The sequence below is a fragment of the Triturus cristatus genome, chromosome 5_1 (assembly GCF_964204655.1).
Source record: "Triturus cristatus chromosome 5_1, aTriCri1.1, whole genome shotgun sequence".
NCBI classification, from domain to species: Eukaryota; Metazoa; Chordata; class Amphibia; order Caudata; family Salamandridae; genus Triturus; species Triturus cristatus.
In genome coordinates, this window is record NC_140587.1 from 510,571,101 (window position 1) to 510,587,225 (window position 16,125).

The 16,125-nt window shown below is 49.7% G+C and overlaps 1 protein-coding gene across 1 annotated transcript in view; it reads right to left on the reverse strand.

Moving 5' to 3' along the window:
• ZBTB10 (zinc finger and BTB domain containing 10) overlaps window positions 1–16,125 on the reverse strand; it is a 480,238-nt gene that overhangs the window by 92,480 nt on the left and 371,633 nt on the right. Inside the window, exon 5 of the mRNA XM_085605374.1 lies at window positions 15,779–15,954. Coding sequence (XP_085461500.1) covers window positions 15,779–15,954 — 176 coding nt within the window. The remainder of the gene's footprint in view (window positions 1–15,778; window positions 15,955–16,125) is intronic.

The following is a 16,125-nucleotide window of genomic DNA, read 5'->3' on the forward strand; positions in this document are numbered from 1 at the left end:
GGATAAGCCCGGAACTGCGCAGATTCCAGAACCGCCCCGATGAAAAGGAGCTTCTGGGAGGGACTCATATGCGACTTCGGCACTTTGATGGAGAACCCCAGCAAATGCAGGAGGTGGGCCGTAGTCTGGAGGTGGGAGACGACCTGCTGGGGCGAGCCCGCCTTCAACAGCCAGTCGTCGAGATAGGGGATGACTGGAACCCCTGATCTGTGCAGATGAGCTGCGACCACCGCCATCACTTTCGTGAACACCCGAGGGGCACTGGTGAGGCCGAAGGGGAGCACGGTGAACTGAAAATGCCCCTGACCCACCGTGAACCGCAGGTAACGTCGGTGGGCCTGCAGGACGGGGATGTGGAAATAAGCGTCCTGCAAGTCCAACACTACCATCCAGTCTCCAGGGTCTAGGGCAGCCAGAACCTGAGCTAAGTTGAGCATCTTGAACCTCTCCTTCAGAAGGAAGGCGTTGACGCTCCTGAGGTCCAAGATAGGGCGTAGGCCCCCTTTGCCCTTCTTGGGAACCATAAAGTAGTGGGAATAGCAACCACGACCTACTTCTGGACCAGGAACGCGCTCGACTGCCCCTTTGGCCAAGAGGGTCGCAACTTGCTCCCGCAGAAGATTCAAGTGATCCCCGACATACAGTGGTACTGCGGTGGCAGGCTGGAGGGGTCGTCTCGAAGGGGAGGGAGTAGCCCCTTCGGACGATTTGCAGCACCCACCTGTCCGAAGTGATGGAACGACAGTGGAGCAGGTGATGGCGAACTCTGCCGCCCACTGGCGTGGAATGTGCCTGAAAAGCTCGGACTAGGAGGGCTTTGAGGCGGATGCTGCCGGGGTGGATGTGGACTGATCGGCACGTTGTCCCCCGGTGCCGCCTCGGCGGAATCCACGCCCACGTGCAGGTTGAGTCTGCGGCCGGTGGCTAGGCGGATGCGAGGGGGCGCCCCTTCCTTGGCCACGAAAGGGGCGGAAGTTTGCGGTAGCGGGGCCGAGAAGCCCAAGGACTTAGCCGTAGCCCGGAAGTCCTTGAAGCGCGCCAGCGCACTATCCACCTTCTCGCCAAAAAGGCGAGTGCCATCAAAGGGCATATCCATGAGGGTACTCTGGACATCCCCCGAGAAAGACGTGGATCGCAGCCAGGCATGGCGACGGAGCACCACCGTGGTTGACATCGCCCTACCCAGCGAGTCCGTAGTGTCTAGTCCACATAGTATAGCATGTCGTGCTGCATTTCGCCCGTCGGCGAGAGCCTTTGCGAGCCGTGTCCGGGCCTCCTCCGGACACAGGGGCAGCACGGCCTCCACTGTATCCCACAGAGAGTGGGAATAACGGTCCAAGAGGCAAGCGGTATTCAAAGACCACAGGCCCAAACTAGGGGAAGAGAACAGCTTCTTTCTGAACTGTTCCAGCCTCTTGGATTCCCGATCCGGAGGAGCGGACGGGAAGGAGGATTGGGAAGTAGAGGCCTGGATAACCAGACTCTCGGGCGTGGGGTGTTGGGACAGAAAACTGGGGTCACCTGGAGCGGGGCGGTGGCGCCGAACCACGTTCCGATCCTGTGGAGGGCTTGGACCAGGTGCCCTGCAGAACGTCCACTAGTGCCTCATTGAACTGCAGCAGAGGCTCCAAGGAGCTTGCTGATGGTTGAAGCACTTCAGTCATCACGGCCACAACAGCCAACTCCAGCCCAAGGGCGTCGGCCGCCTTGCGCAGCACCACTGAAAAAGCTGCACCTTCCTCTGAGGCCACAGTCGGAGGAGAGATGAAACCAGTGTCTGGGGAGGTGTCCAGACCACTGGCATCCCCCAGTTCGTCCGCCCAGTCCTGTGATAAATTGGCCTGCCTGCCCATAGGGTCCTCAGACCCCTCCCAGTCGCCCCCGTCATCCGATTCCTGATAAACAGGGGGAATAATCGGAGCCGGGCGGTAGATGAAATGTTCATCCATCGGCGTCGGATGCGGCGTCGGACGGCGCAGGGCCCTGACCGGGGCTGAACCGGGAAACGGCGTCGTCCGGAGACGGCGCTGGAGGTGGAACCGGTGTCGGCGCCGGTGGAGGAGGCGTCGTGAGGTCGACCGGCGCCAGCAGAGATCCAGACCTGGATCCCTCGGGGACCTGCAGCGTCGGGACCGAAGTCGTCGACGGCGCCGGGGCTGGAGCCGCCGGCTCGCGAGGTCACCCAGTCGAGCCTGCGGGGCCCGAAGGCGCGCCGGCAGGCGTCGACGGTGGAGCCAGGACCCTCATGGCCGAGAGGAAGGCACTGATCTCCACCGGAGTCGCGTCAGTCCCAGGGACCGGCGGGTATGGGGACGGACGCGGCTCCGATGGAACTGCGGGGTGGGACCACCCTGACCCTCAACCGAGTCGCACGACCGGCAAGGGGAGTCCGAAGAGCGGTCTCGCCTCTTGGGCTTCTTTGAGTGCTTCGACTTACCCGAAGACTTCGAGCCCGACGAGCGTTGATGGTGGCTGTGGCTCTGCGACCGGTCCTTCGACCTCCTCCTGGACTGGGACCTTGAACGGCGCGGAGCCGAGTGTCGAAGCTCGAGAAGCTTACGGGACCGCTCCCGCCTAGCCTTCGAGGTCAAGGCCTGACAGTCGATACACGATACACTATGCAGCTACAGGTTAGCTTTCCAGTCTTGTTAGACTGGGTATTTGCAATGCAGCCTGGGAGCATCCTATGCTTTCAGTGGTTTATGAGAATGTCTACTGTTTGCTGAGCATTAAAACAGTTTCTAAACAATTTTTATTGTTGTTTCTCCTTTTTCTAATGCATGTTTTTAATGTATAGTGGAAATTCCTTACAGCATGATTCAGCTCTGGTGTTAATTAGGCTGCAATTGCTTATATATATATATATATATATATATATATATATATATATTCACTGAAAAAACCATAGGTTTCAGACATGTTATAGTTAGCGGAAATTTTACTGATAAAAAAACAATGAAATTCCCCCGTTATAGTTAGTGCAGGCAACTATAACTCACGCGACCGCAATCCTCTGCTGATGCTAATACTGTATTAGACACTTATTTGCCCATGTCTTCTTCCATAAATTTTTAGCTATACATATATTACAAATATTTTTTTTTCATAAAGACACATATGTCATCAGCAGAAGATTGCGGTCGCGTGAGTTATAGTTGCCTGCACTAACTATAACGGGGGAATTTCATTGGTTTTTTATCAGTAAAATTTCCGCTAACTATAACATGTCTGAAACCTATGGTTTTTTCAGTGAATTTGCAAGGTTTTTTAAATGCTAATTCCTAACTATAACGTGTGTGAAACCTATGGTTTTTTCAGTGAATTTGTACGGTTTTTTAAATGCTAAGTTACTTTACGCCATTCGTGGCGTGCACGCCCACTTAACGCAGTTCGTTCCGTACGTGCACGGTGCGCTTCGCGCACCGTGCGCGCACAGTGAGCACGCGGTGCGCATCGCGCACCGCGCGCCCACTTTACGCAGTTAGTGCCGTACACGCAAGGTGGGCACGCAGTGCGCTACGCGCACCGCGTGCCCACGTTACGCACCGTGCGCACATGGAGGACATATTATGCGCTTCCTTGTGATAGGTAATCTGTTAAATTTAATTTGTAAGTGATGACAATAATATGCCATGCACAGAGAGTGTTTTTTTTTTTTTATTAAAATTTTTAGCGTAAGCGCACCGTACGCGTACGGTAAGCGGAATCGGCGAAATTTTCAAAAAATAAAAATTTACCGTTTTTGGCCTTGGGGGATCTTTGAGGACTCAACTAACATGGCTATGTGCATGGGCGCTGTCTAAACAGCCCCTTTATATGTTTTTTACCTTTATTTACAGCCCCCCCCTCAGAGTGCGAGAGAGAAAATGGCGGCCGCCGCTTCCTGGTTTCGACCGATTCGAATGTTTACTTAGATGTAACAGCCAATCAGAATCGCGCTCGCGCACGCCACCGTACGCGTACGGTAACCTTACGGTAAGCGTACCGTAAGCTGGCTCAGATATATATATTGATTTAAAGGCTATTTTCTCAGAATCTACTGAACAGATTTACACCAAACCTACAAAAGGCACTTCCTTGACCTGAGGACTACCTCTCTGCCAAATTTCTAGTAATTCTGTTCTAAAGGTCCTATGGAAAAATGCATGGGAAAAACGCGTTTTGGGACCCCCCTTTTATCTCAGCCCCCGCTTGACGAATCCCCCCGAGACTTTCAGGGTAGGAGCGGAGCGTAGCGCCCCACCTATTTTGAGAAATTCGCGAGGATTCGTCGACCGGCGCCAAAGTTATTCAAAATAGAATGTTGCGGATTTCCTATGGAAACAGGGTCCTAACTATAACTACCTACTGGCGACCGCCAGTAGGTAATATATTCACTTAAAAAACCATAGGTTTCACACATGTTATAGTTAGCTGTACATTTCACTCGTAAAAAAACAATGAAATTCCACGTTATAGTTAGATCAGGTAACTATAACTTGCGCGCCCACAATAAACTGCTGATGACGTCACATATTACATCACTCATGACATGGTCAGTGACATCACTCATCACATCAATGATGACATCTGAAATGACACATTGTGGATTGCGGTCGCGCAAGTTATAGTTACCTGATCTAACTATAACGTGGAATTTCATTGGTTTTTTACGAGTGAAATGTACAGCTAACTATAACATGTGTGAAACCTATGGTTTTTTAAGTGAATTTGCAAGGTTTTTTAAATGCTAATTCCTAACTATAACGTGTGTGAAACCTATGGTTTATTCAGTGAATTTGTATGGTTTTTTAAATGCTAAGTTATGTATTTATTTATTTTTTTTTCTTCTGGTTTTTCACCGTGCGCACACCCTGCGCGCACGGTGCGCTTCGTGCGCCGTGCGCGCGCTGTGGGCACTGGGTACGCTTCACACACCGAGCGCCCACGTTGCGCAGTTCATACCGTGCGCGCCTCGCCTTTTTTTTACACAGTAACAATTTTTTTTTTCCCTTGCGGGTCCTTCAATTTATTTAATAAATGTGATTGTTATTTCGTTTTTTTTTTTTTTTTTTGCCGTGCGCGTACGGTAAGCTTACCGTACGCGCACTCGGCGATTTTTAAAAAAAATTATTAAATGTATTTTTCGTACTTTTTGGTCCTTCGTGGACGCCCTGACAAACGCTAGGGGGTCTGCAACTCTCTCCGTTGCCCCCTTTTCACGTTATCCACCTTTGTTTTTCAGTGCGAGAGACAGAAAATGGCGGCCGACACTTTCTGATTTCGACCGATTCGAATGTTTACAGTCATGTAACCACCAATCAGAACTGAGCTCGCGCACGGCACCGTACGCGTACGGTAAGCTTACCGTAAGCGCACGGAGCGCGCTTACAGATATATATATATTGATTTAAATGCTATTTTCTCAGGACCTACTGAACAGATTTACATCAGACCTGCAAAAGGCACATCTCTGACCTGAGGACTACCTCTCTGCCAAATTTCAAGTAATTCTGTTCAGCCGTTCGGGCTGTAGCTCGGACTAAAGGTCCTATGGGAAAATGCATGGGGAAAACGCGTTTTGGGACCCCCCTTTTTTCTCAGCCCCCGCTTGACGAATCCCCCCGAGACTTTCAGGGTAGGAGCGGAGCGGAGCGGAGCGCCCCACCTATTTTGAAAATTTCGCGAGGATTCGTCAACCGGCGCCAAAGTTATTCCAAATAGAATGTTGCGGATTTCCTATGGAAACACGGTCCTAACTATAACTATCTACTGGCGACCGCCAGTAGATAATATATATATATATATATATATATATATTCACTGAAAAAACCATAGGTTTCACACAAGTTATAGTTAGCTGTACATTTCACTCGTAAAAAACCAATGAAATTCCACGTTATAGTTAGTGCAGGCAACTATAACTCACGCGACCGCAATCCTCTGCTGATGACATGTGTCTTTATGAAAAAAAAATATTTGTAATATATGTATAGCTAAAATTTAATGGAAGAAGACATGGGCAAATAAGTGTCTAAATACAGTATTAGCATCAGCAGAGGATTGCGGTCGCGTGAGTTATAGTTGCCTGCACTAACTATAACGTGGAATTTCATTGGTTTTTTACGAGTGAAATGTACAGCTAACTATAACTTGTGTGAAACCTATGGTTTTTTCAGTGAATTTGCAAGGTTTTTTAAATGCTAATTCCTAACTATAACGTGTGTAAAACCTATGGTTTTTTCAGTGAATTTGTACGGTTTTTTAAATGCTAAGTTACTTTACGCCGTTCGTACCGTGCGCACATGGAGGACATATTATGCGCTTCGTTGTGAAAAGTTATCTATTAAATGTTCAGGTGATTAGTATGCCATGCACACGGGGGGGGGGGGGGGGGGGGAGGGAAGAAGATGTGGATTTTTTTTTAATTAATTTTTTACGGTAAGCGCATTTGGCGTTTTTAAAAAAAAAATAATAATAATTTTTGGCCTTGAGGGTCCTTCTGGGACACCCTAACCAAGGCTAGGTCGTTAGGAGCTGTCTAGCCTGCCCCTTTTCATGTTATCCAACTTTGTTTTTCCTCCCCCCCTCAGAGTGCGAGAGAGAAAATGGCGACCGACACTTCCTGGTTTCGACCGATTTGAATGTTTACTTTGATCTAACAACCAATCAGAAACGCGCTCGCGCACGGCACCGTACGCGTACGGTAAGCTTACCGTAAGCGCACGGTAAGCGCACGGAGCGCTGCCACAGATATATATATTGATTTAAATGCTATTTTCTCAGGAACTACTGAACAGATTTACACCAGACCTCTAAAAGGCACTTCCTTGACCTTATGGCTACCTCTCTGCCAAATTACAAGTAATTCTGTTCAGCCGTTCGGGCTGTAGCTGTGTCTAAAGGTCCTATGGAAAAATGCATGGGGAAAACGCGTTTTGGGACCCCCCTTTTTTTCTCAGCCCCCGCTTGACGAATCACCCCGAGACTTTCAGGGTAGGAGCGGAGCGTAGCGCCCCATTAGTTTTGAAAAATTTCACGAGGATTCGTCAACCAGCGCCAAAGTTATTCAAAATAGAATGTTGCGGATTTCCTATGGAAACAGGGTCCTAACTATAACTACCTACTGGCGACCGCCAGTAGGATGGATATATATATATATATATATATATATATATATATATATGTGGGGCACATATAACGAAAAGTTTCTTACCTGTCGGTGTAGTTTTGCAGCTTGAAGATCTTTCTGGATTCACTATGCTGTGCATTATTCCGCGATCTTGTGGTTGGGTCCGGATTCGTAGTCTTCTCTTTGTTGTTTTTTTTGTAGCCCAGGTAGGCGGCGACGACCACCATTTGGTGCACCTTCCGTGACGTCGTCGTGCTTCCTGCGGAAGTCCCACCTTTGGGGCGCCATCTTCGGGTTCTTTTTTCCCTCTTTTTTTTTTTTTACCCTAGGCGATTGCTTAATCCTTTTGTCCATTTTCTGAACGTTTCCATTTCTTTGATCTTTTCCATTTCACCCCCTCTTCCTCCAGCCTCATCTTCCTGGCGGAGGTGGGTGGGTTCGCTAGTGAATCCAGAAAGATCTTCAAGCTGCAAAACTACACCGACAGGTAAGAAACTTTTCGTTTTGCAGCGTGAATCTTTCTGGATTCACTATGCTGTGCATAGACTTTGTAGCGGTTTTCCTAATTTTGTGGTGGCTGGGTGGAAGATGAGCATTGGTCGTTGAAAATGTGTTGTAGCACCTTCTGTCCGACCTGTGCTTCCTTATTCATCTGAATGTCCACGCAGTAGTGTTTTGTGAACGTGTGCACAGATGCCCAAGTTGCAGCGAGACAAATGTCTTGTATGGGCGTGTTTGCCAGGAAGGCAACGGTGGCCCCCTTCTTCCTTGTGGAGTGTGCCTGGGGCCCCTCCGCTAGCTCCTGTCCAGCCTGTTTGTGACAGAATTGAATAGTGAGGGCAATCCACCTAGCGATGGTGCCCTTGGTCACTGGTCTACCCATGAAGCTAGTAGCAAAGGACACAAACAGCTGCTTCGACTTCCTGAGTTCCTTGGTTCTTTCAATGTAGTGCATCACCGCTCTTCTGGCATCGAGGGTGTGCAGTGCCCTTTCTGCGTTTGTAGTCGGGTTTTGGAAGAAACTTGGTATCTGGATACTCTGATTCATGTGGAACGCCGACACTACCTTGGGCATGAAGTGTGGGTCCGTCCTCAGGACTACCCTGTCTTTGTGAATTTGAATGTAGGGTTCCTGTAGCGTTAGTGCTTGAAGCTCGCTCACCCTGCGTAGTGAGGTTATGGCCACTAGAAAGGCAGTTTTCATCGTCAACATTTGCAGAGTGGCCTTGTGAATGGGTTCAAACGGCGCCTTCATGAGCTCCGTCAGAACCACGTTTAAATTCCATGCCGGCGGCGGCAACCTTTTCGGGGGGGGCCATTCTTTTGGCTCCCTCCATGAATCTCTTCACCACCTGCGAGGTGAAGAAACTTGTACCCTTCTCACCTCTGGTGTAGGCAACGATCGCTGCTAGGTGTACCCTTAGGGAGCTCGAGCAGAGGTTACTCTTTAGAAGGTGTGTGAGGTACCTCAGCACAGTTGAGTCTCTTGTCATTCTGTTTTGCAGGCCTTTTTTCCTGCACCACACCGTGAATCTTTTCCATTTTGCGCTGTAGCATTTTCTTGTAGTTGGTTTCCTTGCCTCCCGTAGCACTCGCATAGTGCTCTGAGGCAACCTTAGGTGTGCGAACTCTAGGTCTTCAGGAGCCATGCTGCCAGGTTGAGGGTCTCTGGCTCTGGGTGCAGGACCTCCCCGTTTTGCATTGAGAGCAGGTCTTTTCTCCTCTCGAACCTGTACGGATTGCCTTGCGCCATTTCTTGAATTTGTGAGAACCATGTCTGCCTCGCCCACTGCGGGGCCACTAGGATTAGAGTCATGTTGCTGGTCCTGCACTTGTTGAGCACTGTGTGCAACAGGGGTATCGGTGGAAAGGCGTAGGCAAATGTCCTCGACCAGCTTATCCATAGGGCATTCCCCTGGGATTGCTGATCTGGTTCCCTGGACGCGAAGCTTTGGCATTTTGCATTTTGGCGTGTTGCAAATAGGTCTATTGTGGGAGTTCCCCATCTCCGGAAAAGCTTCCTCGTTTCCTGGCCATTGAGCTCCCACTCGTGAGATGCAGAGGTCTGCCTGCTTAGCCAGTCTGCCTCCACATTGTCCTTCCCCGGTAGGTGAATTGCCAGTAGATCTATCCTGAGAGGTATGGCCCATCTCCAAATCTCCTGAGCCAGAGAGGAGAGAGGGAACGACTGTGTCCCCCCCTGCTTGTTGATGTAGAACATTGCCGTGGTGTTGTCTGTTTGAACCAACACCCTCTGGTTGTACAGGTGCCTCTGGAATGCCTTCAGGGCTAGTAGGATTGTCTTCAACTCGAGGTAATTGATATGGCGAACCGCATCTGCTGGAGTCCACAGACCCCTCACTCTGAGGTTGTCCATGTGTGCCCCCCATCCCTTTTGCGATGCGTCCGTGGTAATGGTCATTGTTGGGTTTGGTGGTGTCAGGCTTCTCCCTGCTGTCATGTTGTCTCTGTTCCACCAAGTTATCTCCTCCTGCACTGCGTGCGTAACAACCACTAGATCCTCCCAACTTCCGTTTGCTTGTGACCATTGCTGTTGTAGCCATTCCTGGAATGGTCTCATGTGCAAGCGTACATTCGGCACTAGCTGGATACACGACGCCATCATCCCCATCAATTTGCTCACCGCCCTCACTGTCAGAGCTCGCCCCTTCTGGTAGAGCCGCGTCTCCTTCAGTAGGGCATCTGTCCTCCTGTCGCTGGGCACCACGGTGCCGCTCAGGGAGTTGATTTTTGCCCCCAGGAAAATCTTCACCTGCTCCGGTTCCATCGACGACTTCCCCCAGTGGATTGAGAACCCCAGGTTCGTGAGAGTGTCTGTTACGCGTTTTGCGTGCGCTGCGCACTTTTCGCGCGAGTTTGCCTTGACCAGCCAGTCGTCTAAGTAGGGGTAGACGTGTATCCCCTGCTTTCGTAGGTGGGCCGCGACCGCCGACAGGCATTTTGTAAAAACCCTTGGTGCTGATTTTAATCCGAATGCCAGGGTTGTGAACTGGTAGTGTTCCTGGTCGATGTTGAACCTTAGAAGTCCCTTGTGTCTTCTGTTTACTGGGATGTGCAGGTAGGCATCCTTGAGGTCCACGGTGACCATGAAGTCTCCGTGTCTTATTTGGGGCAGCACCTCCTGCAGCGAAGTCATCTTGAACCTTTGCGTTCTGACGAACTTGTTTAAGTATCGCAGGTCTAGGATGGGTCTGAGGCTCCCGTCTACCTTCGGGACCACGAAGTAGTTTGAGTAGACCCCCTTGTTGCGTTCTCTGAACGGCACTGGCTCTATGGCTCCCTTTTGTAGAAGCTTCCGTGTTTCTTCTCTGAGTAGGGTCAGTTCTTGGTCCGATCTTTGCCTTCCCCTTGGCTTTCTGTTTGGCGGTTTCCTTTCCAAATCTACGCAGTACCCGTACTGCATGATGTTCAGTATCCACTTGTCTGTGGTTATACGCTGCCACTCGTGAAGGTAGAGTCTCAGCCTTCCGCCTACTGGTGTTGTATGCTCGTAGGCTTCTGATCCTTCTCTCCCCCTCGATGTTACTGTTTCGCGCCTCACCCTTGGGGGCATGTCGAGGGTAGGCGTCCTCCTGCGTGCAGAGTCACTTTGATGAGGGCTGCTCCCCCCCTCTCCTTCTCTGGCCACGTCCGTTCCCTCTCCCGCGAAAGGACTGGCCCCGGGGCTGGTACTGCCAGTTTTGCTTCTGCTGACCCTATCCGTGACCTTCACCCTGCTGACCCTGCTGGAACGTCTGGTGCGACGGGCCCTGCTGGTTTCCTCCCCTACCGTAGGGTCTCCTTGAGGGGTTGCCTCGCCTCATTCCCCTGTGCTGTAGGGCCCCCATGGACCTCGCCGTTTCGTTATCTCTTTTTAGCTGGGTGAGCTTCTCGTCAACTGTTGCTCCGAACAGTGTCTCTCCGTTGAAGGGGGTGCTAAGGATGTTGTTCTGCACCTCCGGTTTGAATCCCGAGATTCTTAACCATGCATGCCTTCTCTCGGTGACCCCTATGGCCATGAGTCTTGCTGAAGTCTCTGCCCCGTCCAACGCCGTCTTTATGCAGGAGTTGGCGATGTTTTTGCCTTCATCAACTAGGTGTGAGGCTCTCTGGCGGTATTCTTCGGGGAGATGCTTTACTAGCTCTCCCATCTCGTCCCAGTGCTGGTACTGGTGTCTATTGAGGAGAGCATTGGAATTCGCCATGCGCCAGTGCATAGCGGCGTTCCTCTCGACCTTTCTTCCTGTGAGGTCTATCCTCCTGCTCTCTTTATCAGGTGGTGGGCCCGAGGTTGCTGGTACGTTGGCCCTTCTCCTGGCCGTGGACGCTATGATGGAGTCTGCGGTCACGCTACCTTTGATGTAAGGGGGGGTCGAGGGAAGAGTGCTTATACTTCTTCTCAGTCCTCGGAGTGATCGACCGGCAGGTCGCTGGTTCCTTGAAGGCTTCTCTCCCCTGATTCATCACGCTTTGAAGCATGGGGAGGAACTGGCTCCTTGTCTGGATGGGGAGCAGGGTCTCGACGAGAAAATCGGCTTTCGGCTTCTCTTCGTCGAGTTTGACGCCGAAGGCGGTCGCTGCGCTCCTGACCACCATATTGTACACCCCGATGTCGTCGGGTGGCGAAGGCCTCGAAGGGTACGTGTCCACGGACTCCTCCGGGTTCTCGGTGTCGAGATCCTGCCATTCCATCTCGTGGCTGGTCGATGGTGCCGAGCCGTAGACCGACTGTTGGTCTTCTTCCTCGGCTTCCTCTTCATAATAGGTCTCGTCTTCCTCTTCGAGATCCCTCATCAGTCCCTCGGTGTCGAATTCTTCCTCGACCTCGACGACGTCCGCCGATGAAATCGTTGGAAACTTGAATTCCTTCATCTTGGCGTCAAACTCCTTCTTCCTTTGAAGGATGTTCTCCATTTCGGCCTCGAGCCGCCTTTTCTTTTTCTCCATCTCGGAGATGCTTTCGGCGTCGACCGCGGATCTTTTCGTCGAAACTTGCGGCGACGTCGACCGTTCTTTCAGCGTCGATCGGGCCGCTCCCTGGGTTGTCTTCGACGACCCTTGCCTTTCGGCGTCTTTCGGCACCAGGGAGTCCTTCTCTAAGGATCCGCTCGGCCTCTTGTCCATGGTTCCCCCTTTGGTCGTCGAAATTTTCGGCGCCTGGGCTCCCTTCGTGGACTTAGACTCAGATTTTTTCGAGTCACCCTCTTGTTTTCGAGGTACTTTCTGTTTTTCGCTCGACGATTCTCTTACCTCGTCTTCTTTTTTCTTGTCGGTCTCTACGACCGTGAAGTTTTCGGCTGTCCCGGCGACGTTGTCCTCATCGTCCGAGGAGAGGCCCAGATCATAGAGCGACGGGGCCTTACCCTTGCCATCCATGCTGGCGTTGGCTCTTCTCTGCCGATCTCTCACTCTGAGCGTCTTCGGCGCGAAGGCTGAGCAGGCGTTGCAGTCCTTACTCTGGTGTTCGACCGGTAGGCAGAGGTTGCAGACCGGATGCTGGTCCTTCTGCGCGAATTTGTGGTGGCAGTTTGGGCAGAACTTGAATGGCGTCTTGTCCATTGCGCTCAGGGCCTCTGAGTGCGCATTCTCCCAGGTCGTCGAAGAAAAAAGGGCGCTGAACCTCCTTTCTTCGCGCTGCTGATGAAATAACCTCCTTTCCTGTGAAACTCCGATGTATTTGTCGACGAAACTCGCTTTTCTTTCTTCTTTCTTCGGTTGTAACTCTGGAGCTTCTCGTTGACGATCCAGACCCAACGGCGGAAAAAAGAATCTGAAGATGGCGCCCCAAAGGTGGGACTTCCGCAGGAAGCACGACGACGTCACGGAAGGTGCACCAAATGGTGGTCGTCGCCGCCCACCTGGGCTACAAAAAAAAAAACAAAAAAAAAAAAAACAAAGAAAAGACTACGAATCCGGACCCAACCACAAGATCGCGGAATAATGCACAGCATAGTGAATCCAGAAAGATTCACGCTGCAAAATGTAGTGTTTCCGGGGTCCCGCGCATGGGCGGGAATATTCTAATGCTTATGACTATTGATGAGGATCTCCTGGAAGAGAACCTTGTTTCTCTATAGGACCCGTAAGAGGAAAGACTGCATGAAGCTGATCAATTTTCTGTGCAATCCAAAAGTGATAGTCTCCATGATTCTGAGGGCGCTTTCCCATGAAAGATTTAATAATCACGGGGTAATAACAAGAGCAACAACGTGCGGAGCAGGTACAGGAGGGGCTGCCAAAAAGGCAGGGGCAACAAATTGTATCAGGCGTCTATACAGAAGACTAACAGGAGTAAATAATTAACGTACTTCAGCCAAATTGGCGTTGACATAGTTAGGGTACAGAGTAAAACCGGCCAACACAGGCCAGGTGGCCCCATCTATATTTTCGAACAGTATCAAAAGGATGTGGTACGGCGCCATTAAACCAAATCTAGTTTCCCAGGCCACAAGAGGAACTTCAACAATCGCATAAGGGCGACAAGCCGCTGGGACTGCTGCGGCAGTGGTTATGAAAAGCATTATCATTCGCATTCACAGCAGGAAATGCAACCCAGTAGTCAAACACTTCGAAGCGGTCCACCTCGATTACAAAAACAACTGGAGACCCCTCATTGGGGACATGATGCTGCAACAAATGCTGAGTAACCGCTGCACGGCAATGAGCCGGATTCGCATCCAGTTGAGCCATTAGCAAGAAAAAAGGGAACCAAATGGTAGTACAAAGTGGGAGAAAAAAACTTTTGAAATTGAAGCTTGAAAAACTTACAGCAATAGGTGGTCCCTAATAACTGCGGAGGCAAAGCCCTTCCACCACAGACTTTTCCGGGCAACAGTGCGAGGATATTGTGGACAAGCACAAGTGCTACTGAGGGATCCTGTGAATGAGAACCAGACCAAACGTTGGTGTCGCCATGTTGCAGGGATTCTGCATAGGCACAGAACTATGCTTGGGATCATAGTACCTTAGTAACCAAGGACTCAGTCATTCTACCACCTTAGTGCCTAGGAGTTGGGACCGACTAGCCATAGTGTCTCACTTGCCTTCCTACTCACTCATAGAGGAACAAGTGATTAGACACCCCAGAACACAACACTCCCGACCCGCTCAGTAATTGCAGTAACTGGACACACCCTGACGTTCATCCACTCGTACAAGTCAACAATAAGATCTGACAGAGACACGAGTAAAGTTTAAAATGTTTATTTTCACCTATCGTGCTCTAGTATGCAGTGTACATGCCACAATAAGTAAGAAGATGCCAAACACAAATACGTTCAACATAGTAGGCAATCCATAGATCATAAAACGATCTGTCATATCAGACAGGGTAGCCTATATCCCGCTCCCCATCAATGGAAGCACAGCGACTATATATTAGAAGATCTCTGGGTGTTGGTAGTAGACCCCGTACCTTAACATGCACAGATGAAGGTTCTACATCTTAGGTGCATTCACAATCTCTTCCCTGGAAAGATCCCTCTCCAAGTGTGTTGTTCCCGTTCTGTGCACACCTATGAGGTAAAAGTATGTGTTCCCAAAAAACTGCTGCATCTGAGTCTTTTGTCTGAATGCTAAGGCCGGACCAGAACAGAATAAGAAGCAGCATTGTTGTTTGACCTTATCTGCGGTGTTCAGACTAAATCTCAAGAAAGAACAGAATGCGAAAACAACAGGTCATGTGTGAAAGTACAGTGTGGCACAAAGCAAAATAGGTTTGTATAGTGATGTGCGCAAAGCAGAGGGCAGTCTGCAACGTGCTCATGCCAACCTACGGAAAACGACAATGGGCCTGCACGAGACGTAGGACGTATGACATACCCCTCCATGGCCACAATTCTAACTTTATTTAGGTCACAGCTGGAAGCAAAACACTGCCGATCCGGGAACTAAGTGTCTCGTGGAAAGAAGAAAAGAGGCCAGCATTTCATAGTGTTCCAATTGGGAGGAGGGTCAGGGGTCACATTCTATCTGTAACACAGGAGAAGCACAGTCAAGTGGAGTCCTCCATCTCCTCAACAGTAGCAATAATGATCCTTAATTGCTAAATACGCCTTTTCAGGAGAATGGAGAGTCTCTGGTCCATCTTTCAGCCCTGAACTTCACCAGCACCCAGCATTATAAAATGAATTGTTTACGTAGAAAGTCTACCGTGTGGGTGAATTAGCATACCACAGCATCATAAAAATAGTCAAGATAATTTATGGAGTATATCATAAATCATCAAACTGATGTAACTTTGACACAAGATTATCCTGAGGATTACTTGAAGGGCGTCATCATCGTCAACATGGACACCGCCCTGATTGCTGATCCAAGATTAGAAAAAGCTAGCATTCATTCATCATAATGATGCAGCAACTGGACTGTTGTGTGCAAAGGTGTAGGCACGTTGCCAGGTAATGCTCCGCACAAGCCTTCAATGGGGCACAATGGAACTCAGTCCTATTGACAGTGTGATCCTGGGCAATATCATTTCTCTTCAGTCAGCAGATGACAACAGAAAAAGATCAGATCTGTTAAGGCTTGAGTGAGAAAAAAATACTTCACTTTTTCTCTCTGCCACACTATTTCGGTAATTCTGTATAATGGACACAAAACAAACGTGATCACTGAACCAGTTCAATACTGGAAATGTATTACTTTGAACGTGCACAACCTACTTACCAAGGAATGCCTTTTCACATGCTCTCTTCTTGTAAATAACTTCCCACAGATGTCACAGCTAAATGATCGGACGCCAGTATGAATAAGCAAATGCCTCTTCAGTGTTCGTCTATATTTGGCTACGTAACTGCAATGGGGACACTTAAGCTTGTTCATAAGCAATGAGGATGAGTCTCCTAAAAAGAAATGTATTTTTAGGATTTAAACAAATGCAAAAAGGCTATATAAAGTAGAGAAATGCCATATAGACGAGGTACAGGATATTTTCGGTTATTTGACAGCACAAACTGAATTTCTAAGCACAAATGCTTACTTTTGGAGAGAACACACCACAAACTCCATTGCTT